Here is a 23,557-nt window from a genome sequence, read left to right as displayed (position 1 = left end):
TATCGAAAAGTAGTAGTAGTAGTAAAAGTAGTCTTAATAGTAAACAAAAACGATATTGCATAAGGTCAGCGCGCAGTGCTCGGACTTGTAACGTCCGTAGATTGGTCAATAATTAACTTTTTGGTGCTTATGCACTTTAATGTTATGCACTTAAGAATACGATTTATGCAATTACAACGAAGCCAGTACGATTGTAAGTATTAAGTTTTAAAATTTATCCGATCCACTATTAGCCTATAAGTCGAAACCGAGCCCTTAGCGCAAGAAAATTTACAGCAATACTGTTCGAATGTGTGAATGAACGTCATTCATTACTGTCTTTTATGAGATTTAAGCCTGCTTGAACCGCCACATTGACTGCTTAACGTATAATCAGTCATTTCCCCAATGATATACTTTAGTGCTTCATTACATGAACGGCATATATTGAAAATCTCGTATCTCAAATAAATGAATAATTTTTCTAATAAAGGTAATAGCATTTTTGGATAGAAATACAAAATTTTCTGACCAATTAAACAACGAAAAATATTTCCGAGATACTGGGTTTTCATTCTTCATTTAATCAAATAGTTTTAAATTCATTATTAGATACAATTATACGAAGTATAATTGTATCTAATAATAAAAACGAAGTACTCTATCTAAAAATGACATTGACATGAGTTTTTTATTCTAAGCCGACGATATCGAGCGTAAGTATAGGGTGTAAGATGTAAGTAAAGAGTAAGTGATGTAGTATATTTATTTTTAAAGTTTTAAAAGCTACTATTTTATCTCTCCAATCGCCTTGACAAATCTTTTTAAACGTCCTGTCCAATGAATTCACCGTGAATAAGAAATATCTCAAAAACTATTCAATTGAAAACTGTGAATCAAGGTACGTTTATTCACCATTTTGACATTTGACAAATTTGGCCGAAAAGGGTATTGTTGATGATTTGTGTGGAGTCCTATTACCCGTTTATTACAGTAATTCACGTTAAACCAATTTTTTTTAAATTTGCTCGATTAGACACTAATTTTGTTGTTATTTCGACGGTAATATGCAGATTTCTCGAATTTCACCATGGACAAGACATATTAAAACATAATTATTGTTTCAAATATTTGAAGAAAGATAATTAATGACAATTTAAATTAATTATACAATGAACACTCTATAGTCTATACATCAAGTATAAATAATTATACTAATAAACCCGGTATCTTTAACAACAGCAATCAAATGATACACTTGGAAATTAATTAGGTATGTTTTGGCTTCATAAGTTTTATTTTAAATAATGCAGTCATTCATGCGATAAGAAACAAATTCAAATTTATTTCAAAAAAGCACGTTGCCTATGCTTGTGCCAGTAGTAAGTAAGTATTATCAAGAGTAACAAAAACAAAGAATTTATAGAGTCGATAAGTATCACAATATCTTAAGGGCAAATTTCATAAGATTTATTTGGGAAATTTTATTGGAATTAAGTGTTAGCCCATAATAGCTTAAAATCTCAGAATGTTCAACACCATGAAATTTTTAAGGTCTCATCTGATATAGACTCCGCTTTCTTGAATTTCAGATTCTATTTTACGATTTCCCCACACGTTTCTAACACGATTTTCAACGCGTTCATACAAGACTCAAGCAATTTTTGTAATACTTATTGGTGGATTATAAACAAATTGTATAAATTTTAATTCGAAATCATGAACATGTTAAATCTGTGTCAACCCGGAATTTCACATACGATATTTTTCGCGGAAATTTTAGTTTAATTTATTAATACCTCATTTGCAGCAAATAGTTAACTTTCTTATCAATATGACTTCTACACACTCATATAGACATTTTGGCCTTTATCCGGTCTCAATTCTTAGATTAACCACATTAATCTGCGCTTGCGTTAAATATAATTTTAAAACAGTAGAACTACTTTGTCTATATTGTTGAAAAATATATTATGATCATTAAACATAAATGTCAGTTGCAGCTATTTAAAATATAAATAAAAAACTGAACAGAAAGTGAGTGCCCTTTACACTATTGTTTATTATCAGCATGATAAATAATTTTTTAAATTATAATTAATAATGAATATTTATAGGAATACATAAGCAATATTTTACATCCGCGTATGAATAAATCCATTTAATAAAATATTTACATTGTTGTTATACGTTTCTTTAGGCAGTCATAATTTTGTTTTCCTACCTATAAAAATTTTAAGAAAGTGCTTAATAGGGATTCTTTAATAACGTTAATAACGTTAGTGCTTGGAAAATAGAGATACCGAGCAATTCATTGGGAAAGTTTTCTAGAAGCAAAATTTAATTTATTGATAAAGTTTACATCTGTGCTAGAAGGTAGCTGTATAATGTCATCTGTGTTGGGGTATAAGATACCGAAAATTAATTTCTCTTGTGTTAAATTTATCTAAACAGAAACAGAACAAGTGCTAAACATTTTCCTAGGAATTTGCATAAACAAAATTTTATATTGTTTTTCATTGGTTTTTGTTTAAATAAAAACAATTTCCTTCTTTAACTATTGGATGAAAAGATGTTAATTAAACATTTTAAATAATCAGAAAATTTGTTTTTGGACCAATCTTCTTCGTGTTTATAGTTTCAATCATATTCGGATAGCTACCAGTTTAAAATAGTACTGTTTTTTTGAACAAATTAATTCCATTTTTGCAACGTTTTTATTATTATTGCTTTTGTTTTATGTCTTTTATTTCCCATAAACCTTGGAATTTTTTTGAATAACTAAGTCGGAATGTTTTAAAAAATGCAACGCACTTAGGTCATTTTATTACTATTCACGAATTGTTCTTCATTTGTTCGTTTTATAATTAGTGTAAAAATAACTAAATATTTATAACTCTGAATAGAACAAAATTTTTGAACGTCAAGGTAAAATAACACATAATAAGTTTCTTTTCATAAAAAAAAAATTTTAATTGGAATTTTTTTTCAAAATTAAATTTTTTAAGATCATTAGATTCCTGAAGATATATATATAAACTTTACGGAATTTATACTTAACCTTTAGCAACGAATTTAGGAACTTGATGATAGAAGGGCTAAAAATTGGCGCCTTCCTCATCTGAAAGTTTAATGATTAATAATAAAGTCTGATTAATGTTGATTAATAATGTTTTTTTTTTTTTTACAATCGAAATTGAAGCAATAAATGATATTAAAAAGATATATCAATAAGATTTTTTTTTACATTTTTGTTGATGTTCTGTCTTAAATTTTAGTTTCAAAAAAAGGTATTTTTTTTAAATTCGTAGCTCAGGAGCTGCGTTATCTAAACGAATTCCCTCAGAGATTAAAAAAAAAAGGAGGTTTTTCTTAAAATCGAATATTGCATTTTTAGTTTTGCAAGAATTTTTGTTTCAAAAATTAAGCATCTAGAGAAAAAATCACAGGAGCACTTTTTTGCTTAAAGATTACCAAACAAAGCCCCTTCATTATCTGTCAATTTTTCTCATTAACGAACTTGACCTTTCAAGTACCAAAACCCTTCTTGATACGAAATTTTATTCAACTCAGACTTAAACTACGACTAGAGATCCCCATTACATATATTTATATGTATATAAATTTTAACCATGGTCATTTTTGACATCTATTACTTAGGATCGATGAACATTTGAAGAAATTTTTTCAAAATTCCATCATCAGTACAAATTAGCTAAAAAAAATCTAAAAACGAAGTGTCAACTTTAAACAAACACCCGGTTTTAAAAATTGAAAGTGAAAACGGAACATACGAAGTATCTTTTTTCATAGTGAACATGTATGTAGATTACATCATTTATAAATATTATTTTTAAGTGGGATCATAAATGTTTTGATGTGAGTTGAAGTTCATAGAACAACTTAATACTTATCATGTTTTACTATTTTGTATAAACAAAAAGAGTTTTAAAAATGTTGTGGTTAATAATACAAATTTCTGTTACATTATTTATTGGTTTATTGGTTGTGCTATATTTACAACAATTACAAAAATCAAAGAAAATACTACTACCATCACCACCGTTGATTCCACTTTTAGGGCATGCTTTGGAATTTGGTAGCACTGCACAAGGTAAGTTCTCAAATTTATCACTTTTTCTTTTGAACAGTCCTTAAATTTATGTAACGAACACATTAGTAACTTGCCCACTGTAGGAGGTACGTGCTAATAAAAAAAAATTGTATTATGAGATAATAAGCAGTTGCGGTTTATTACGATTATTACGAAACAAGTCACACATTTGGTAAAAAAAAATGTCATAGGCACGGCAAAGAGTCCTTCTTAAGAAGCGCTTACAAGGCAGAGATTCACTGTTCGCAACTTCGTTTTAACTGATCTAAAATATTGTTTATAGTTAGGAAAATTCTAATTTTCTGACTCAAAAAATTTTTAATTGCGGCACAATTCTAGATGTATAATAGGAATGTAATAAGATGATAAGATAAGAAACAGAAATCTGATTTGATATTTAAAAAATAAACATGATGTCCGATGTTCGACAAACCAAAAATTGCCATTTTCTGAATGCCTGTTGCCGGATGGATCTTGTTTTGTAAAATGTCCGACCGAATAACTCTTTATTTATTATTTACTTATCTTTTGATATTACAAGAACGTGGAAAAATTTTGACGCTCCGCGAGATTTTCTAGACGCCGTCTCATTTTCTATAATTTTACCAAACAAAAACTTTGTTGGCTCATCAAAGCAAAACAGACTACAAAGTTACAGCTGTTAGAAAAAATGATCAGTACTTTTAACTATTTTTATCCCATTTTATACAATGGCCGGTATGTATGTATGTATGTATGTTCATCTGTTCCCACCTGGCTTCTAAACTACTTATCATTGTTTGACAAATGAGGTGTTGTTAAAAGTTTGATCGCCCGTTGGTTAAACACATTAAATTGAATATGGCTCCTGCTAGGGGACATAAAGTTATGATCGAAAAACAAATGTCTATTTAATGATATCGTGTTTGATATCAATTGAAAGGGCGTTATTAGCCCTTTTTAAAAATATATATATTGTTATACTTAGTTACGAAATTATAACATGTCGCATCATAAAATTACACCAACTAACTATACAGAATTTAATCTAGGTACCTTCACTTGGAATGATTCGTCATCAATTATTCATGGCATTTAATAGATTAATTTTCCTGGTTTTTTCATTTTAACATATAAAACATTATATTATCATGTTTTCTAGAAAATTTAATTAATTAGTGTAACCTTGTTGGATCAGGAGAGAAGTGGGAGTAGTTTAGAAATATTAATTGGGGACTCTCACTTCTTATTTAGGAAAACTTTTTTTGAATTCATTTTTTTCGAATACTACTTTTTAACAATATTAACAAAAATAATTTATTTTTTAAACAAAATTTTTGTTGAAGTGGCATCCTCTCGGCATTTGATGAGGACAAATTGACCATTAAAAAAGATTGTATCCCTAAGTGGAAGTACTATAGTTTATCTTTCGCTTTTATTGTATGGTAAAAACAAATAATTTGTCTCCATTTGTCTAATAATATTAATTTTCCTTCACAGATATTCATAACAACATTTTACGGCTTGTAAGTACTTACGGGAAATTATTTACAGTATGGGTTGGTCCATTTAATCAGTATTGTATCATATCCGATAGTGATGTTACAAATAAAATTTTATCGTCTACAAAATTGATAGAAAAAAGTGGTGACTATGATCTCATTAAGCCGTGGTTGGGTGATGGCTTATTAATCAGCAAAGGTATCGTAAAAAATAAAGAAAAATAAGTATAAATAAATAATTTAGGATAAGTTCTTTAAACAAAAATACTGATGAGGTAAATTTTTGTTATCATTTCAAAATTTTGAAAATGATTTTCTGTGAAACTTTTTCAAACCGCCCCCAAAATGTTTTTCGTATCGTCCTGATCAAAAGCTCTCACGGCCCAAAATTTTTTAATCCGCAGTTTTCAAGCTGGGGGTAATAATATCCTACACATGTATTATATTTATACTTTATAGTATAGGACTACCGTTTTAGTAATGACATAACGTACAACACACCAACTGATAAGCCGTGGGTAGGATCTGGTGCGACCTCTGAGGTCTACACGAATAACTTCCCAACATAATAAATAGTTTTAAAACCGAAATTATGAAAACGAATGTTATGAAATTCTTCTGGAATCGTATTTTTGTTAATACGCTTCGATCGACACTTCAACGAAATCGATATCATTTTTGGTTCGAGTGATAACAACGACAAAAAAAATTTCCGTGACGGAAAGAGCTTTTACTATACTTAAACCTCACTAGTTTTTTTTTCAAATTCTCCTGTTAGTCATTCTTAGAGATTGCCTTTTTCAGTTCACATAAACGCGGTGAATACAAATTTTTTTTTTTTAATTATTAAATTTATTTTTGTAGGTACCAAATGGTTTAAACGACGGAAAATGTTAACACCGGCATTTCATTTTACCATTTTAGAACAATCAATTAATACATTTACAGAGGCTTCAGACAGATTTATTGAAAATTTGAAGAAACATGTTAATGGTGACACGTTTGATGTATACCCATATGTAACCCTTTTGGGATTAGACATTATTTGCAGTAAGATATATTTATTTTTTTCATAAGAAGAATACAAAATCGATTATGAATAATTCTAAATAAATTTAGTGTTGGTCATAAAATGGATCATTCTAATTTAATCTAGGATTTTTGTTCTAAAAATAAAATTTGGTACCCCGTGAACCAAGCGTAAATAGTTTTTGATAATGAGATTAAAAATTCCTTTTTTTAGTTCTATAATTACGCAAAGTAATAACAAATTTCGAAGTTACTAAGAACTACTGTCATATTTTGTTTATATTGCCATTAAATTGATGAAAAAATAATTGCGTAAATCAAAATTTTCAGAAACTGCAATGGGAATTGACCTAAACGTTCAAACACAACCTGATTCAGAATATGTAACCGCCGTACGAGATATGTGCCGCATAATTTTTGAAAGAGTATTCTCCGCTGTTCAACAGTCTGATTTTATATTTTATAATTTTACTGCGAATGGAAAAACATTCAAAAATGGTTTGGGTATTTTACATAGCATGACAAATAAAGTAATTGAAGAAAGACGTCAGTTATTAATTAATGATATAAAAAATAATGAAGTTAAAGATAATGGTCCTGAGAAAACCAAAGATGACATTTCTTTTGGTAAGACCTTAAAAATAAATATCCCAAATCTTTTTATTATTAGTTTTATGAAACGATTGAACTCAAAAGAATGAAATTGAAAACACATATAAAAAATAAAATTCGTAACACAGGAGATGCGTTAGCTTAGCGAATTCCCTCAGATATTGAAAAAGTTTTTCGAAAATTAAGCGCCTGGAGAAGAATTTTTTACTTCGAAAACTACGCGCCTGGAAAAAAATCACAAGATTACTCTTTTGCTTATAACTGATCAAAATATTCAAAAATATTTTTTATTTCGATAAAATTCAAAATTTTTACTCCTACTTTACCCCTATTTTATGTGTCGATTTTTCTAATTAACGAACGACCTTTTAAATTCCTTGATACCAAATTTGGTTAAAATGGGACTTAAATTGCGATTAAAACGCTAGAGAAAATAAACTCATCAAGAGCAACAACAAAACTTTTTTCCAAATTTGGATCTAAGGCTTAATTTGGGCTATACGGGTATGGCCAAAAATTGATACATTTGTTCATTCACTGGCTATCATTCGATTATCGATTCGATTTGTATTACAGGAGAAAAGAAGGAAAAGATGGTTTTTATGGACGTATTATTAAAATCAACAATAGATGGAAAACCGTTGACAAATTCCGATATCCAGGAAGAAGTTGATACATTTATGTTTGAAGTAAGTTAACACGTTAATTAACCAAAAAGAAAATTGAATTTCGTTCAGAGTAATTTTCTTATTATGCATTTTTAGGGACATGATACTGTGTCTTCAGGTATCAGTTTTACTTTATATTTATTGGCAAATCATCCAGAAATTCAAGTAAGTATAAATAAATTGAGAGATGATGTCGTCGATCAACGTTTGTGCCTCCAAGAATACTAAAAGATATGTAAAAACGAGATAGATATGTATAATTGGCGAGAAATTTAATGATCATACCATTTTAACGGAAGTAATGAAATGGCAAAATACGGTCTACCCTTTTGAATATTGAAAATAAAAAATTCCTTAATGAAGAATGTGTTACATACTCTAGGGGATTTGAAAAATAGCTCATGTTCTTAACTATACTGTTACTGGTTAGTGACAGAGTCAAATTTATATTAGAATTGTCCTTCTTGATGTGTGAGCAAATAATTTCTGTTCGAAATATTATTTCCTCTCTCGCTCTCTCTCTCTCTCCTGAGTTACTGGCATAAGTCATATGTTAGCTACCTGCGATATGCAACTCATAAGCCCGCATAACAGCATAAAACACTGTTTCTTTTTAACCGACTTCAAATAAAAAACGAGGAGGTTCTGCAAAAATAAGAAATTAAATTTTCGAAACGGTCATTACGCAGCGGCTTCTGAAGTTTCCGTCAATTTAACTATTTCTGTCGAATGAAATATACCACCATCAAACAGTTGATTATTATTTTTAAGTTGTTTAATTTTGACTAACAAACGCAACATTTTAGACTCGAGCCTTTGAAGAAGTACGAGACATTTGTGGAGATAATTTAAATGATCAGCCATCTTTAAGTGATTTAAATAAAATGCCGTATTTAGAAGCCATCATTAAAGAATCAATGAGATTATATCCACCTGTACCAGTAATTCTTAGAAACTTAAGTGAAGATTTACAACTAGGTAATTTAATAAATTTGGTTTGAGCCAATGTTGTTGAAATTTTCTGTGAAGCTGTGAAAATTTTTGAAGCGATTTTTTTGTAATGGGAAGTTTTGTTGCAATTTAACAGTAAAATTTTGTTTTAGATAATTGTGTATTACCAAAACATACTCGTGCAACAATCGTAATATACTGTATCCATCGCAATCCTGAATATTTTTCAGATCCAGAAAGTTTTAAGCCGGAGAGATTTTTAGAAGAAACTCAGAATAAAAACTATTTTTCATACGTACCATTTAGTGCGGGGTCAAGAAATTGTATTGGTTTGTATAATTTATCGATCGTATACTCATTTTATTAATAAATTATTATTCAATTATTATAATTATTCAATTCAGAATCGATAATAATTAAAATTAATTTTCAGGTCAGAAGTTTGCTATGTATGAAATGAAGTCAACATTAAGTAAAGTTTTAAGGCATTATGAATTGTGTTCAGCTGGTCCTCAATTTGATTTAAAATTAGCTATGGCAGTTATTTTAAAATCCCTCAATGGTGTTAATATTAAAGTTAGACCACGTATTTACAAATAAAATTTTAAGAAACATTTTGTTGTCTTTATTTTCCTATTTAAAACACTGACCTGATTGAATTTATATAGGTATTACTCGATAAATGAAATGCCGTTAAATCAGAATGAGTTTCATAGTTACCAAGCGAGGAAAACAGATAGAATTTCCAAGATTTTTAAAACGGGCCGTAACTTTTTTATTTACTTTGGAGAAATTTTAAGCCCAAAAAGTGATGATCTTGACGTTTATTAATAAAGTTTGATAATCAAGTTTAGAATAGTTCTTTTGTTAAAAATTGTTGTTCAACAGAACAATGAATTAGATGTGCAAACGAGCGCAACGAGCTTCAAGAGATAGGTCTAATGGTTCAAGAGATGGTAGTAGGTAATTAATAGTGTATTGAGAGGACGACCTAAGGGTGCGGGCGATCTAACCGATGAGATAACTGGGCTTAGCAGGTGTGCTAAGCATAGTGCATGTTATAATGAATTGGAGACGCAGGTTAATTAAGATTAATAATCGCTGATCAAAGTTATAATCAAATAAATTTGTGTGACGAAGTTCATCGGGTTATCTAGTATAAAATATAAATAGAGCTTAGTTCAAAATAAATTAATAGGCAACTTGTATTACGTGTATGTTATACACAACCCGTACACACTTCAAATACTAACAAAATACAAAATTTTATATCTTAGCTGTTAGTCAAACAAACATGTATAAAATGAGTCCAAAAATCAACAGACAATCGCTGCTTGGGGTATTTATCACTTTTGTGTTCACTTAAATAAAACTCACTACTACTGGGCATTTATGTAAAGTATTTGTAAAAAAAAAGAAGAATATAGCGATATAAAAATGCAAATTGTGGTGTAGTAATAAGAAGAGATTGTGGTATTGTAAGGTAGTTACTAACAAAATTTCTGTTAGTAACTACCGGTCTAAATTTAAAATACGTACGGATACTGTAAAGCTTGAAGACTAATAATTACTGTATTGACCTTCAGAAAAAATTAAATTTCCACGGATAATTTGAGTAAAATTAAATATTATGTTACAGTCAGGTTTAAAATTTTTTGTATATACATATGCATTAAAAAATATCAGAGATAAAACATTGTAAAATTAACGACAAATTAACGAAAAATTATCTACAAGAAATAACATGGAGAGTAAAGTAACATTATAGAAAATATTTTTTGAAGTGAAAACTTCTTTAGACGCGTTGAGCATTTTTTTGTGTTAACAAAAATCATGAAACTCTCGTCATCGTAACGCGTCACGCTCCATGCATACCATATTGAAAAAAAAGTTTTCACCCGATCACTGAAGTTAAGCAATATCTAGCACACTTAGTTCTAGGATGACTGGCCGCTTGAATACACTTTGTTTTGTTGCTTTTTTATTATTTATAATAGTTTTTTTATACACACGTAAATAATTTCAATTTACAAATTATGAAATTTTAATTATTTATACTATAATTAATAAAAAATAAATAAATAAATCAAAATCCAATCGTCTGCCGAGGTCGAAAACATAGATTTAACATTGCCTTTATACAAAAAAACAAAAATATCTGCCTGATTTGATGCAGCGTTCAATGTTTAGTTTGATTGGCCCATATCGTTAAAAAAATTCTAAGAAAAACAATTTTCAGTAGGAACGGAAGGTCTCACCTCTATTTACTAGTGATATAGACATAAAAGATTTAATTTGTTCGTAATTTAATCCTTCAAATATAATTATTATTTTAATTATTATGTTTATGCAATGAATATAATTTTTCAATTACTACTACTAATCATTATTATTATATTAGGATGAAATCACGGTCATGCAAATTATTTTACACCAGGGATTGTCACAATAATAGTGAGGGAAAATCCAGTTTAATAATAAAATATAATTTAATATTAAATTATTTAATAACTTATTGTGATATTCGCGCTATTAGCTTTTTGTATTATTCTGATACAAGTTGCTAGAATTATTTTTATAAATATTTTAACAATTTGCAGTGGTTTTAAAACAAATATGCATGTTTTTCAATAACATGAACTACTGAAAATCTAATATAATATCTCCAATACGAATGAAAAACAAGTTCGTAGAAAATAATTTACAAACATTTTTCGATTTTGAGATATACGATTATAAAACAAAAAATAGAAAAAATTTATACCTTTCTTTCGTTTTTCATGTAGATATACGATGGGAAAAATTGTTTCGAAACATTATGTTTTTCGTGTAAATGAAAAGTTTCTGAATATAAAAAATTTATGAATCCTACAATTCCCTTTCGATGAGAAAATAACGTTATGTGTGGGATAATTGTTTATCAAACTACTTAGTTTTCAAAAATTAACAACAACAAAAAAATATCGACAAACTATTTTTTTTTTTTAAATTTTACCTTCCCACTAAACTCCAAGACTGAGAATTTCAAAGATGACACAAATTGCAAGTCATTGGCGACCATTAATTGGTCGACGTAATTATTGAAAAAAACATTGGTCAAAGTGGTAATTATTGAGGTGTTATCGTAGAATGATTGAAATATCTTCAAAGCACTTTCGGTATCATCACAAAACGGTATTTTTGCTGATGCTTAGTTATTTTCGTCAATTGAAATAACTATTCAAAAAAAAAGCTTGTTGCAACACTATAGCAGGGTATGAACTCTCTTTCCGCACTTTTTTCCGTGATACAAATCACTTCATGCGTGCGTGTAATAATATTTTATAGGCGCTGTTCTCAAATAGTTGAAATGATCTAAAATGGTCATTTTACCCTTGTTTCTTGTTCAGACCATCGAGCAGAAAATATTAGGCAAAGAACATCTTGGTTAGATAACATTACTCAATGGACAAAAAGACATCTAGTGACCTCTAACGTCATCATACGGAACTCCTCATGATCTTGTTCAAGTACCTGTTTGAAGTATGGTTAACTATATATCTAATGAAAAAATTTGAAAAAAATAAGAACTTATTACTTATCAAACTATTAAAACTACCTGAATCTACCTGTGTTATTTCTCTAAGAGTTTTTTATCCGGGTCGGGTGCCTTTAATACTTCTTCAATATTATTGAATGTGGTCTGGTCTCATTTTAAAGATAATGCTTTCTTTTGAATAATATGCTTAAACGAAATACTGAAAAGATGACTCTATCCGTCAAGGATAGTGGGGGGCATCGTCAAACACCCGTTTATTATTTTATTGTTTACTTCTCTAAAAATTAAAAAAAATTGTTTTTAAAACAAAAAAAATTATTTGGAATAATTGAAAAAATGTCGTGTAATAATAATTCAAGAATGTAGTACGTACTACCTACGTTCATATTTGTGTTTGTTAACTTGATACAAAATCAAAAATCGATAATAGAGTAATATTTAATAAAACGCACATATAATTAATTGTATTGAATATTTAAATAATATTGTTATTATGTAATTCAATGATGCATATTTTTTTCCCGATGAATTAAGTAATAGTTAAAGGTATTTCATAAATTATATTTTAAACACAAAATTTTGTGTATCCTAATAATAGTAACATGTTATTTATAAATAAAAAATCTAGTATTAAAAAATTTCAATTAAGCGTGCCAAGGTAAAGAAGATAAAACTTTTGCGCATGGAGAGGACATAATACGAAGAAATGTTTTTCCACTTCAATCCATATGCTTTAAAAGACTTTAAATCAGTTTCGTGTGCAAATAGGCTACATATTCTCTACAATTTATGTTAATTCACACCAAATCCCAAAACTAAACTTTGCTATATAAGAGGTTATTCAATTAAATGTTTGGTGGTGTTAACAATTAACATACACCTACAGTACAACTAGAATCTCTAGGCAATTCTAAGAAGAAACAAATAATATCGTTTTATAAAATATATGCAATAGAACATACGTGACAGTTCTAGAATTGGCTAGACTGCATGGTAACAATTACATGTGAGATATATGCAATAGAACATACGTGACAGTTCTAGAATTTGCTAGACGATACGATAACAATGGATTGTAACTATATAAGTAGCATTGAGCGATACCGTCAGACAGATTACAATAGAAGAGATTACAGTAAGTGAGATTACAATACATACTCTTCAAGTTTACTACAGAACGAGTGAAGTGAAGAACTCATCTATCATAATAACATTAAAATAAAAGTGTTGTGAATTGTATTATATTTGTATGTGGTAAAAAAACGCTTAACAATAAAAATTCGTATAATTATTTGAGTATAGACAGTTCAAGTTTTTATTACACAAATTCGATTACGTTAAGCCCGCTACACTTTATTATTTATCTTTATACTATTACTTGCTTTAGAAATCTGTTAAAAACTTTCCATCTTCAATGGTTTGCCAATTTCTGCTAGTTCGAACACTACACATAAAGCTTTTTAACCATTATTTCAAATTTTTCAAAAACGATAAAATAGAATTTTAGATTTTCGATTAATACAGAGATATGACATCATAACATTCTGCTTGTGAGAATAATAAATAGAATTATTATTTAGACAAACGTTAATCTGTATTTACACAAACAAACACAAAAAAGATAGATAGATTGACTTGGATAAACTATGACGACATAAACATCAATGAATCACCCGGATATAAAATGAATTAAAAACATGAAATAAATCAATTAAATTTTTGAGTCATAAAAAAAACCTGAGTCCATTATGTTTATTCAGATCAATATTTAATATAAATTGATACATTTTAATTTTTTTTTTTAATATTACTTTTATAAAACATATTTTATACTGCTGATTAAAATTATTTTATATTGTAATTAATATTCAGAAATTTCTAACAAATAGACCAACTGCACAAAACAATAAGTAACAATAAAGTTTTGCATTGATGACCACCAATGGTGACAATTATTTGATCAAAATAAAGCTATTTTTACATTTTATTTAGACAAATGGTCTTTTTTTTTGGTAAATAATATTTTCAAAACTATAATATATAAACATTCATTTAAATTAAAATATACTTATTCCATGTTTATATTGAACATCATATACATTCAATATAACTATAATATGGTTCATAGTAATAATATTATTGATTTAAAGCATTGTTTTATTATAATAAAAATTTTATCACTAATAGTAACATTTGATTGTGTGCAATCGCAATACGACAACGGAATAACATTTACGGGTAATTTTAATAAATATCTCTCACATTTAATATATAATTTCAACGTAAATATAATAATAAAAATAATAAAATTATTTTATTGGCTGTATTTATAACATTTTTGGAATGTAAATAATAATTAAAACTTATTTTATTTCAAAATACGGTAGTGTTTGATGCGATAATTTTGTTTCATTATATATTTCTAAAACATCAGAAATGATTGAGATGCAAAAAAAGCTCTACATTTATTTTTGGATGTCAGAAAAATGATACATCATTTAGATTACCAGATATTTTATGGAATTTTGTTTAGTTTTTCGGCTATTTTAATTTACGTATTTTTTAGGTACTTGAAACTTATTCAACTAAACTCTCATAAAAATACAAATAAGTTGGAAGTAACATAGTGGTAACGTTTCGGAATTGATATGATGAATACAAAATAAAATATTGTCAGAAAAAAATTCATTTTAAATGTGTTATAAAAATTGCCAAATACGAAAGGTTTTTATTTCCGGGGAAATTTTCGTATTCAAAACATCAGAGATTTTATAAACGTAGAGTGCCTTATTTCAGTAAAAACTTCTTCAGAAACTTCTCTTTCAGCAAAATACATCAAATTCTCCGAAATAATAAAAAACGCGATCCAAGAATTTTATAGTATTTTATTCGGTATTCAGTTTTGAATCCGAAAAAGTTTATTATTCTTATTTTTTTTAATTTCTGATTCTATTTGCCATTTTGACCAAAATTAAATGCCATATTTTCAACATGTTTAAACAAATTGTGTATGAAATATTATTTTTACAATATTTTAGTTAGTAAGCGAAAAATAAAATTTTTCGATGACTCAATTGATTGGTGGTGACATTGATTGAATTTCTAATTTTTTGGCAATGTTTGGATGGTTAATTAATGAATTTTAAAACAAACTTATTTTTCAATTAAAATACATGAACTAAATTCCGATTGGAAATAATTTTATCACTTTAGCAAATTCATTTTTAATTGAAAACTTTCTGATGCATATTTAAGGATCAACTGCAGCTCCAACACCAGCTCCAACACCGGCTCCAACACCAGCTCCAACACCAGCTCCAACAGCTGCTCCAACTACAGCCCCGCCAACAGGCTGCGCATGTTTTGCAGTATCTGATTGCCAATCATTATATAACGGTGCTGGACAAATTGATTTGAGAATCGTTACACCTGTAAATATACAAAATAATATACCTGTAATATAATAGGATTTTATAATATTGTACTAGTGGTACCTCATAGTAGATAAAAGCGTACCGTTACAGGAAATAAATACAAAAAACTTTTTATTTTGAGATTCAACGGAAAACATAAATGGAATTCAATAGTATATGGCGTACCCTTATTAGAGTATGGCATCCCTTAGCTTCTGTACAATTTCTCCTTAGGCCTTATCAACTATACGATTGAAAATCTAATTCAAACAACTTAAAATACTAATACTTTTAAATTATTTCAACTACGAAATGCTAACGGAGCGTGGGGCCACATTACTAACGACGATAACGTCGTTTTGGAGCAGGGTATAATTAGAGACTTTAATGCAGGCCATAATACTTATTTATACATGAACTATGCCAAGTTGATTTTCGAATCAAGTAAATATACTTACATCAAAAAAATTGCCCCTTTAAACAATTCTAATTTTTGCGAATTTTCAAACAGATGTATCGTTTTAATTTATTTCTCTGGTTTTTGCCAATACGTTCAGGCTACTGTAATTTAATTATTTTCTAGACTTGCCCAAGTGGTCAGATATATTGTTGTCCAGCAGGTGCAACATATTATACAGGCTAAAGGTGCGAAATTTTAATTCTTCTATGACACTTATAAAATTGTGAGGCGCTGTACAATAATAAAACTTGCTCTTTTGGGATTCTGTGGCGAATGTAGCAGACTTGAATTTTATAAGTATATTTTATTCGACGTCGAATCCTGAAAGTGTAAATACTTTAGATTGATTTCTCATCCTTTTGTCCATATGGTCGACTGCCTACAGAAATTTAATTATTTTCTAGACCTGCCCAACTGGTCAAATATATTGTTGTCCCGCCGGTGCAACACCTCCACCAGCAACTACAGCTGCTCCAACAACTGCAGCTCCAACTACTGCCGCACCAACAACAGCCCGACCTACAACAGCAGCCCCAACCACTGCCGCGCCCACAACAGCAGCACCTACTACCGCCGCTCCCACAACTGCTGCACCTACTACAGCCGCACCTACAACAGCTGCACCAACTACTACTGCACCAATGGCTGCATGTGGAGTACGGCAAAATGTTGCCTCAACATTACCACAAGGAGATGGTCAAGCGCGTTACGCGAGTTATCCGTGGGAAGCAGTTATACTTACAACTACATTCCAATATGTTGCTGGGGCAGTTATTGTTAACAATCGATATGTATTAACCGCCGCACATAAAATTTCTGGTTACACATCGTAAGAAAATTTTATTTGTATTTGTAACGACCTGGTGATTTTTATTTCTTATTGATCGCATACAAAATCAATAAGATCCATGGTAACCATCTCTCCTGGCCACTGCATGAACCATTTTGAGCTGTCTAGGAACAGCAGAAGTGCTCTGACGTCAACGGACTTCAGGGCGGAGAGATAGTCTAAGAAATGCTGGCTCAAGTGAGCCCACCTTCTCGTGGCAAGAGCTGGGCAGTGACAGAGAAGATGATACATCGTTTCTTCGTCCTCTTCACTGTGACAGCTCCTGCAGTATTCATGATACACTGTAAGGCCCAGGTGTTTAGCATGCCTGCCACCTCGCCAGAGTCCTGTAACAGCCGCAACAATATTGCTAATAGAGGGCCTTGGAAGTGATATAAGATCTTCGGATTGCCTGCGATTATACTCAGACCATATCTGTCTTGTAGTATCATAAGTACGTCCATTCCTCCATCTAAGATTGGCCATTTTTATGGTATACGTTCGCAAATGTATATGAAACTCCCAGATGTATATTGACGCTTGTGTCCAGGAGCATTGTGCCATTTCTAACAAGCTTGCCGACTTTACAATTTCCAACAATGTACCTGGCTCCAGGTACCCATACTATGTTTACATTCATTTGTTCCACCAGCTGGTTCAAGGATATCCGACAGTCTAGTGCTACCTTTAAGGTAAGGTAGACTGAACTGAAGGATTTTAGCGCTGTTTGGCTGGCGGTAAAGATAATAATATCAGTCTAATACATTCACATATATCGTAAAAAGCCATCACTTCGGCTTGATACACGCTACAGTGATCCGGCAGCTGGAATGTAAATCTATATTTTCAGAAAAAATCTCTCATTAACCTTCCTTTCCAAGTCAGATCCGTCAGTTTAAATGCCACATCCTTTGGCTTAACCAAGTTTTCATCCCAATTCTGTCTAGAGGGGATCTTTATTGAGAACTTGCTCCCAAAGTTGGGAGAAGGTACAACGCAGTTGACGAATCTTGAAAGTGAGATTACATATAACTTGAATTTACAGATTAGGTACATATTCACGAATCCAATATCAATATGGATTTTATTTTTTTTTTTTTACGTTTTTGAGAAGCATCAGTAGTATTTTTCAATGTTATTGAGGTTGTAATCAAATAAAATGCTGATCGTATTTCGCCGCTCGAGAGGAAAATTAAACTACAAAATTTTCTGAATCCGAACTCACGATATAAAAATTTGGAAATAATAGCTGTTGGTTGATGATTATTCGTACATATAAATTTGGTTTACTTTAATTGTTCTCCTCTAAAGCTTTAACCATATGCCGTGGCCAAGTTGCTATTAATTATGTACATTGTTTTCAGAAATACGGGTGGTCTTATTGTACGGTTGGGTGAATGGGATGGTTTGCGTACAAACGAACCAATACCTGCCCAAGATTACACAATTTCGAGGATAGCAGTACATCCAAATTTTAATGGCCAAACAGCGTATAATGATTTAGCTGTAATACAGTTAAGTCGGACGATTTCATTCACGGCATCAATAAACACTGCGTGCTTGCCAGGATCCCAAAGCGCAAGTTACAATGGTCAGAGGTAAAAAAAAAAATAATGAAAATTCTTAAGATAAAATTCAAATAATTTATTTTAATAATTAGTTGTTGGGTTTCCGGTTGGGGTAAAAATGCATTTAATGGCCAATATCAAGGAATTCTAAAAGAAGTACAAGTACCAATAGTGGACAATAACCAATGCCAAACACAACTACGAGCAACAAAACTAGGACAGTACTATAACTTGGATTCCAGTTTTCTTTGTGCAGGTGGAATGACCAATAAGGACGCATGTGTGGTATGTGATTTGAAAATCTTATAATCTTAAAATTAGCCAACTCGCGAAGAAATAATGGGAACTACATGCGTTAGTTTAGAAAAATTCCGTTACGTCTTTTTTTCATTTAATTAGCATATAATAGGCACAGAGCTATGGTGTATTGTCTAAATAAGACACAATTAAGAACTAATTTCAAGAAAAGCTAAAAAAAATTCAAAAGCAAATTGTACCTAATATTTGTGTTCGGATGAAAAGAGTCAATAAAGCTTAAATTTGTCGTTTGTTGGACACCAGAGAGGCTTCTAATGGCTCTTTATTCTAATTAAATTAGAATATTTAAAATATTCGCGCAAATATATAAGATATGCAAACAAAACTGAATATTTAAGATATGCAAACAAAACTGCGAACTATTGATTTTCAAATTAATTTTCAATTCGTTCTTTGATTGAGATTTTCTCTAAGTTTTCAAATTGGCTAGGTCTTCTTGGCCCTAAAGTTCTACCATATTTTGAAATGAAAACTTTTTTAGGCGCGTTGAGCATTTTTTTTTGGGAGAACAAAAACCATGGAACTCGCGCCATTGTTGCGCGATGTGCGTCACGCAGTATGCTCCATGCATACCAGATTGAAAACATCGCTTATCACCCGATCACTAAAGTTAAGCAACATTGAGCACACTTAGTTCTAGGATGAGTGACCGCTTGAAAACACTGGTTCTTGTTTGTTTTAAGCTGTGGTGCACTAAACTTTTAGCTTGATGCTGAAATTCTTTTTGTAGCTTTTAAATACCTTGATACGTTTAGTAATATTTTTTACTCCATTATTCTGTGGCATATCACTGATACCATTTTGACTTTTCATGTATGTCATGTGTGTTGTGTTGGAAATTTGATCCCAAATAGATTACTGCTCATAGAAACATATTATTTAATCAACGAAGCAGTTTCGGAACTGAAAGAAAATATTTCGCATACATATTTTGAATTAAAATGCCTCCTTTCTGGGCTTTGACATACTTGTCATAATATCTATATTAAAATATATTTTTAAAATTTATTGTTAGGGTGACGGCGGATCTCCATTAGTATGCCAAGGATCAAATGGTGCATTTACTGTGGTTGGATTAGTATCGTGGGGTATTGGATGTGGAATGACAAATGTACCTGGCGTTTATACAAATGTTGCACAACTTTTACCGTTTATTAATACTGAAATTGTGAAGTAAAATATATTTAATTTATAAAATTAATTATACTTTTTCTATTAATAAGCATATTATTCTATACTGCATTGTAGCTTAAGGACATTTTAAGATAAGTATTTGAAGCATTGTGAAATTTTTTATGACCTTTTTTTCGTAAATTTTTAATATAAAATCAAGTATAGGTACCAGGTTGAACGTTTTAAGAAGGGAAACGTTCTAAACAACTTTTATTTTTGATATTTTGACCAAAATCAAACTCAATCGCAATTAAGAATTAAAGTGTCTTTTTCCACAGAAAATAATTTATCTAATTTGGAAGCCGCTTTCACTATTTGCCTTATTTAAATTTTACTAATGACTGATTATTTTCAATCGTTTTTCAATTAATTTTGAATTGCATGTTTATCCTATTATGATAGGAAGCCAATTGTAGGTAATTGAATTAAGTAAAATATTTTTGAAACCTAAATTATTTGTGTAATTGTCTTAAAACTACTAAAAACTTTTTGTACAATTATTTGTTTCATTTAAAATTTTCATATGTATCCTTTGTCCTCTCGGCAATAAATATTGCATTATTCTAAAGAAAGATAATTTCCGAAAATTATCATAGAAAAAATTTATAAACAAACTCAACAGTAGGAATTTCTAAGATGCGATCGAAGAAGCACAATTTACAATTTTGAATAATTGAATAATGTATACATGTTGTTCCAAAATTAAGAGTAACGAATTACAAGTTTTAATCGGTAATAACTTGTTCAACTTAAATAGAAAACTTTGTACTTTATGTCTGTAGCAGCTATAAAATTTAATTCTTTATCAAATACCATTTTACCTTACCTAACTGTTTACGTTTTCATGGGAAACGCACATTTTCAATCGATTGATGATTCAATTATTCACAATTGCGGCAAAAACCCAATCGGTAAGAAGACTCTAAGTTGAATTTGGTTTGAAAAACGGATATAAGCTTTAAGAACTACTTATACGTTGAAATTTCTACTACATTGTCAGAAAATACAGAATATTTCGAAAATCGTGAATTACTAAGGTAATTTTTAATAAGACTTTTCTTTTAACCGTAGAAAATATAATAATATATAGGCTTTTCTTTCATTGTAGAAAGTTATTTCCATGCAAAAATGGATATAATTTTTCATTCAAATTTTGTTGACAAGCAAGAATCGTAATAATACATAAAATATATTTATTTGTAAAACAAACATAATATGTTTTGTCGCTGCAAACTGTATTTTCACGCGGATGTAAAAGTAATTTTATTGGAATTATCAGTTTAGAAGAATATTAGTTAAAATAACATAATCGCATAAAGTTTTGTTTATTATTACATATAAAATGTTATAAAACATTAGCTTGTCAAATAGGATAAAAATAGTTGTTTTATAAACATGGAGTTGTTAAAATAAAAATATCATTGACCACAACAGTAAGCTTAAAATAACATTTAAAAATTGTAATCGTCAAATGTTATTTTTGTTTTAAACAAAGTGGTATACCGACGCTTTCGATCAAAAACTGAATGTGAATTAAATTTTTTACTGGGGTCAATTTCCTAGATGTAGCCTAGGTATTGTCAATAGTGGGAAATATCCTGCTCTAGAAAATCGACAGTATTGAAAATGTAGACAGTTTTCATTTGTTTTGTATCACGGAAGCTTCTTACGAGTTCATAGAATTTACCAAAGCTATTAAAAGCGCTAGTAATGCTATTTTATTTAATGAATACCTTTAATAATTATACTCGCAGTAAAAAATGATAAATTTCGGAAATATCTATATACTCTACATAGCTAGAGAAGTCCTAAAAAGGTCCTACAGACAGCGTCTGGAGGAATACCCAAGTAGGACACTGTTTATTTGGTTATAAATTAATTATCAAAATCGATTAAAAAAATATCGATACAATAATCGGTTCATAACTTATTATTAAGAATTGGAATTATTGATTCTTGTAGTACCTAAGCAATTGTACAAGAAAGACAAAAGAAAAATTGTGAAGCCAAAAGGAAATGTTTTATTTGGAAAATTTGTTTTCTAACTCTAAAAAAATTTTGACTCATTTGTTTCAAGAGTTATTAATACTATACACGGTAAGAAATTTATTGTGGATTCATAATGTCAGTAGCATTCTGTATGCGAATTGACAAAAAATCACTGTAAAGGAATAATCACACAGCTTTTTAGGCATAAGCTATCTCACCTAAAACTATTTGTTGATAGAGAAATTCTCTCAACTATTTGTTGAAAGAGAAATTCTTTCAACTTTTGCCAAACAATTTTCTGTTCAAATGTTATACAATACTAAAACTATACCAGTATAAAATTACAGAAAATTTCGGTGATTGACCTTATGACTTCACACAAAGTCATTGATACTGAAGCAATTTTATTATTTAGAAGGTACATCTTATGTTATAGCCCTAGATAAGACGATGTACAGTTAAATCTGAATAAACTAGAAAGAAAAATCTTGCGTATTAAACACAAAAAAATACTTGTAATGAAAAATCATTAATTACAGCTGAGAGTTCAGTTATTCATATGTAATTTTTCTAACAATTCCCATTGAAAAAAAAATCCCATTGCTTCCTTCGATCTTATAGATTCCTAGTAAGCAATAAACTGTTGAAGTAGTAAGTTTTGATAACAATTTTTTGTTTTGTTTACCAAAATAGTGAAGCTAATAATAATATGAATCAACCAGGGAATTTATATAACACCTATGGAAAATTATCATTGTGATGTATTATGATATAGTGAGTTTGTAATAATGACTACTGACGTATGTTGGTCGTAATGCTGATGTTAAAGTTGCTCAACATGGGGAATTCAATTCACTATGGATTTAAAATAATATTCATTTTTCGTTAAAAATATGTATTTTTTCCCTCATTTTTTTCCAGGAACGAATTTTATTGGAAAAAATCACAAATTTATTCGTATGATGTAGATAACTGTATATGGCAATATATATCTCTATTTGAAGCTGACTGACTGACTCATCTATACAAATTTTAAGAGACTTTTAGATGATAGAAACCTAAGGGAAATATAAAAACCCAAACTTTTTCATTCAAGAACAATTTGTCATCACCAACGATTTTTTATTTATCCCTGCATGAAAATCAATAATAAAATATCCCAGAAATTTCAAAAGTTCAGTTTCATTCAAAAATTTTAATTGAAAATTTGTTGAAATCCATAACAGACCAAAAAACTAGGAAACTTTTTTTAACTTCTGCTTCCCTCTTCTATGTAAATTTATCTTGATGGTAGTCTCTAGTGAACACATGGTCTCAAGCCTTTGATACTTAGGGTCCGTCAAGATGACGGACGTGTGTTAAAAATAATACTCAAATAAAAATAATACTTAAATACAAAACACTTTTGGCATCTGTCAGTTAGGTAATATTCATT

The 23,557-nt window shown here is 29.6% G+C and overlaps 2 protein-coding genes across 2 annotated transcripts; both read left to right on the top strand.

Moving 5' to 3' along the window:
- The first annotated feature begins 3,833 nt into the window (after nt 1–3,833).
- Nucleotides 3,834–9,448, top strand: LOC123293951 (cytochrome P450 4d2-like). Its single transcript, XM_044874962.1, has 9 exons — nt 3,834–4,093; nt 5,573–5,773; nt 6,439–6,624; nt 6,934–7,230; nt 7,792–7,904; nt 7,980–8,048; nt 8,690–8,861; nt 8,987–9,163; nt 9,268–9,448. Exons 1-9 carry the CDS (start codon nt 3,934–3,936, stop codon nt 9,432–9,434), a joined length of 1,542 nt encoding a protein of 513 aa, XP_044730897.1. The 5' UTR covers nt 3,834–3,933; the 3' UTR covers nt 9,435–9,448.
- Nucleotides 9,449–14,455: 5,007 nt separating this feature from the next.
- On the top strand, nt 14,456–20,158 carry LOC123293216 (phenoloxidase-activating factor 2-like). Its single transcript, XM_044873959.1, has 6 exons — nt 14,456–14,610; nt 15,628–15,803; nt 16,650–17,074; nt 18,439–18,672; nt 18,735–18,927; nt 19,976–20,158. Exons 1-6 carry the CDS (start codon nt 14,490–14,492, stop codon nt 20,135–20,137), a joined length of 1,311 nt encoding a protein of 436 aa, XP_044729894.1. The 5' UTR covers nt 14,456–14,489; the 3' UTR covers nt 20,138–20,158.
- Nucleotides 20,159–23,557: the final 3,399 nt, after the last annotated feature.

The sequence above is a fragment of the Chrysoperla carnea genome, chromosome 2 (genome assembly GCF_905475395.1).
Source record: "Chrysoperla carnea chromosome 2, inChrCarn1.1, whole genome shotgun sequence".
NCBI classification, from domain to species: Eukaryota; Metazoa; Arthropoda; class Insecta; order Neuroptera; family Chrysopidae; genus Chrysoperla; species Chrysoperla carnea.
Note: the sequence above shows the minus strand (reverse complement) of the source record. Positions and strands in the feature narration are given on the sequence as shown.